Below are 4,255 nucleotides of genomic sequence, written 5' to 3'. Positions count from 1 at the left end.
CCCCAGACGCCATTCCTGTCTGCTCCCGGCGCCCCCCACCCACCCCAAACCCCAGCCACGCTTCCCATCGGATTGCACGCCTCCAAGAATTCTGAGCGCACCCTGGAGAATTATTACACTCCAGACCTCTATACCTCATAGTGAATTAGTAAGAGTTCTCTAACACTTCTGGTGCAAAAGTAGTCAAGGTGTCAGGTTCAAAGACTGAAATCCCCAGTCAGAAAAGAGAGACACGTCATCCCTGCGAGAGAAAGGGGGACCAACATCGAAGGTCCCCTAGCACCAGGAAAGGGATTCTGAGCTGTGATCTGGCGGTTCGTGCTTGATCCGCACACAGCGGGACCAAGGGAGCTACACAGCCGGCGCCCACTCCCTGGGAACTGGGTGCCGTCTTGTCCAGAGAAGGACCAGAGGGGGCGAATCCCGCCAGCCTGCCCCACTAGCCCCTCTACAGCTTTGACGGCCTATTTCGTAGATCAAATCTGAGCCCTTCTTGCGTTTGGAAAAGGAGATGTCCCCGGACCTGGGGAGTTCCCGCCTCTCCCGGGGAAGAGGGACGCTCAGCAGGGTCCAGAAAAGAGGTCATGTCAGCCCTCAACTCTGAAAAAAATCAACACTGGAATCAAGTTTAGACCCTGATCCCTCTTCCCACCAAGTGGAAAACGCGAGCAACAGGATCCAGAGCCGGCTCGGACACCCCCGCCGGGATCCGAGACCGCCGTCGCTTCGGGCGCGCGGAATGCGCCGAACCACATCGAGAGACAGTACGTAGAGATAAAGGATCGTTCAGCAAATTTGCCCCCTCACTGTCCTTAATTCCCCCGAAACTGATAACTAAAGAGGGAGAACTCTCGCCCTAACGCAGTGCTGCAGCCCTTGTCCGGGGCGCCCAGATGCTCTCCCTCCCCGCGCCCCGGGACCGCTGGGCGCCCACGGTGCCCCCTGCGGGCGGCAGCGGCACGCGACGGCCACTCACGACCCCTCTGGGGATTCCGGAGGAAGGAGAAGGTCCCCGCCTCGCGGGGACACGCGGGAGGCCGGGCCGGCGGGTGGCCGGGCGGGTCCCCCTCCACCGCGGGGCGGGGCCGCCACGGCCTTTCCGACCCCGGAGCGACCTGCGCTGCCGGGAATTTCCCTGGCCCCGGGCTCGCTCACCTCCCCGCGCCGACCCGGCATAAAAGCGGTGCTCCCGGCTCCGGGAGCCACAGAGCCCGCTCGGCCCGCGCCCGCGCCCGCTCCGCAGCGCCCGCACCGCCGCCGCGACTCTCCGAGCTGAGCCCCATGGCCCGCGCCGCCGCCGCCCCCCGCGCCCCCCGGCTCCTCGGCGCCGCGCTGCTGCTGCTGCTGCTGCTCCCCGCCGGCCGCCGCGCCGCAGGTGACACTCGGGGCCGCAGCCCCCGGGCGGGGCGGGGGCGGGGGGCGGGGGGCGGGGGGCGCCCACCCGGGACGCCGCGCTCACCCCGTGCGCTCTCCCCGCAGGGGCGCCCGTGGCCGCCGAGCTGCGCTGCCAGTGCCTGCAGACCGTGCAGGGGATTCACCTCAAGAATGTCCAGAACGTCGTGGTAACGCCCTCGGGACCCCACTGCGAGCAGACGGAAGTCATGTAAGTGACCCCCGCGCCGCTGAGCCCCGGCCGCCCCCCTGCCCCGCTGCCCCTGCCCGGCCGCCCGGCCGCACCCCCGCCGACGCGGGCTCTGCCTTCTCTCTGCAGAGCCACTCTCAAGAATGGGCGGGAGGTTTGTCTCAACCCCGAAGCCCCCCTGGTCAAGAGACTCATCAACAAGATGCTGAACAAGTGAGTTGTGCCTTTTACTCATACGTGGGACGAGAGCCATAGGTCACCACTCCTGCAAGTGCCCCCGGGAGTTTTTATCAACGGTTTAGCTGAAGGACTGAAAATCGTTATTGTTTCACAGTGGGATTTGCTAGTAAGATCATTCATTTGCTCTAGTGCCAGAAGGATATTTCCAGTGCCTTCAGTCCCCATGCAGATGAGTGTGGGTATACCTGCTTTCATTAAATTCTGATTGGTGTTAGTTATATTAAAAGTTTCCACCTGTTGAAAAACCCAGGCCTATTCCTCTCCCCGCCCCCCCACCCCAGTTCCTTCTAGGCTTCACATCTGAAAAGCAGAACTCTTGGCTTTTCTGCACCATGGGCCCTAAAGCTTAGAGGTGAAGAGCAGACACTTTGTAGTGACCCTGCTCTGGGAACAAATCTGGATTCTACCATCTATTAGCCACGTGACTCAAGGACAATTACTATTGTCCTTTCTGTCCATTCTGAGCCATTACGATGATGATGATGATGATGATGATGATGATGATGATGATGCTCTAAAGCTTCAGTTAGGCCCCACAGGCCCCCACCTGCGTTCCTAAATAAAAGCATCCAAGAACTTAGAGGTCTCTGCTGCACAGCGTAGGAAATAATAGCCTTTGGATGCTATGCTGGGGAGACTAGATTTAGAAAACTCTGGAACCTCAGGGTCAGGACAGGAGAAGAGGGCTGTGCTGGTGATATCTTCCTTTAGCAGCTACAAAGGATGACATTTCTCTCGTTATTGGGCAGCTCCAACCGACCAGAGGAAGGAGAAAGCTGATTGGTGGCTAGACCCGGATCAGGCCCCGCCCTAACAGGAATCCAAGAGGGAAGGTGGAATCATCAGCTCCCAGTTACCAGCTCCACCTGAACTGGGCTTAATATGTTTGAGCATCTCTAGGAGAGTTCTCCTATTTATTTATTTATTGGTTGGTTGGTTTATAAAGATTTCCATGTTAATATTTTACACATAAAATAATTAGGATGTAATTGAATCTATTTGTGTACTGTACCGCTATTTTTATCTATTTTATGTTAAACCCAATTTAGCTCGACCTGGATTCTTATTTAATTTGAAGGTAAAAGACTTGCAAATATTCTCCAATCATTAAATTAATACTTCTGGTGGGCCCACGGAATGCCAGCCACTGTGACGGAGGCTGGGGAGAGAGGGGGATCCGAGCAAAGAGATGGCGAGTTCATTGTCAATTTGGGGAATATATGTGTACATCTACTTTTGTAATTGTTTAAAAGAATGTCAGCTATTTATTGAAATAATTTCACAGTATGTGGTCAACATTTCTCATGTTGAAGCTTTAGGAACTACAATGTTCTAAATATCCTTTGGACATTTTATGTCTTTCTTGTAAGGCATAATGCCTTGTTTATTCTTAATTATACATTGTTTTTCTATGTCTTCTAACAGAGAAGTTCAAATATTTATTGCTGTTTTTGCGAAAGAACTTGAAAATAAAGTATCTCAAAGTAAAAAAAAAATGCTTGTTTCATTTAGTGGGAAAAGGCTATTTTTACTGGATAAGCTAATGATTTACACCAATATTTCTCAACCTTCTAAAAAAATTTTTCCTCCTGGGCATTCAATATGCTACATTGAGTAAAGGAAATAATTTAGGCTTAACTTTATCTGATGGTAGATATCACTCACCTTGAGTTTCCTATACCCAAGAATGGGCTTTTTCAAAATGGGGGTTTCCCTTTGCCCCTCAGTGTGAGAGTTACTGGTATATATTACCGGTTTTTGTTGTTGTTGTTGTTGTCTTCGTTATTTAGAGAGACAGTGAGACAGCAAGAGAGCAAACACAAGCAGGGGGAGAGGGAGAAGCAGGCTTCCTGCTAAGAAGCAAGCCTGAGGCCATGGTCTCAAAGCTTTATTTGAAGACACTGGGATCATGACCTGAGCTAAAGGTAGATGCTTATCCACTGAGCCACCCAGGTGCCCCTATTGCTGTTTTGTTTTGTTTTAATAAGGAGCTCCTTTCTACTCTACTACCTAATCTTCTCTCCTCAAAAACATTTACATTCTTGTAGCACTCTTAATAAGGACCCTTATTTCATTGCTTTTGCTAAATGATTTTTCAATTATTGACAAGTTAGTGAAACTGGCTGTGAAATGGTGATAAAGTGGATTTTTTCCTTCAAAATTCAAATAATTTGTGTCACCCATAGAAGCACAAAGAGTGAATGGTTGAGTACTTCACCTATGAAAAGATCTAACTGACTTTGGGGTTCAATTTTCTAACTTTCATTTATAAGTAACACCACTGAGTTTAATGTTATTCCAATTCTTTTTTTTTAATTTTTAATTTTTAATTTTTTTATAAACATATATTTTTATCCCCAGGGGTACAGGTCTGTGAATCACCAGGTTTACACACTTCACAGCACTCACCAAAGCACATACCCTCCCCAATGT

The 4,255-nt window shown here is 51.1% G+C and overlaps 1 protein-coding gene across 1 annotated transcript; it reads left to right on the top strand.

The window, feature by feature from the left end:
* Positions 1-982: 982 nt before the first annotated feature.
* On the top strand, positions 983-3,318 carry LOC309863418 (growth-regulated protein homolog gamma-like). Its single transcript, XM_082728219.1, has 4 exons — positions 983-1,375; positions 1,480-1,603; positions 1,712-1,795; positions 2,572-3,318. Exons 1-4 carry the CDS (start codon positions 1,282-1,284, stop codon positions 2,600-2,602), a joined length of 333 nt encoding a protein of 110 aa, XP_082584345.1. The 5' UTR covers positions 983-1,281; the 3' UTR covers positions 2,603-3,318.
* Positions 3,319-4,255: the final 937 nt, after the last annotated feature.

The sequence above is a fragment of the Mustela nivalis genome (assembly GCF_964662115.1).
Source record: "Mustela nivalis genome assembly, chromosome: 4".
Classification (NCBI taxonomy): Eukaryota; Metazoa; Chordata; class Mammalia; order Carnivora; family Mustelidae; genus Mustela; species Mustela nivalis.
The sequence above is the reverse complement of the archived record's forward strand: the minus strand, read 5'-3'. Positions and strand labels throughout refer to the sequence as shown.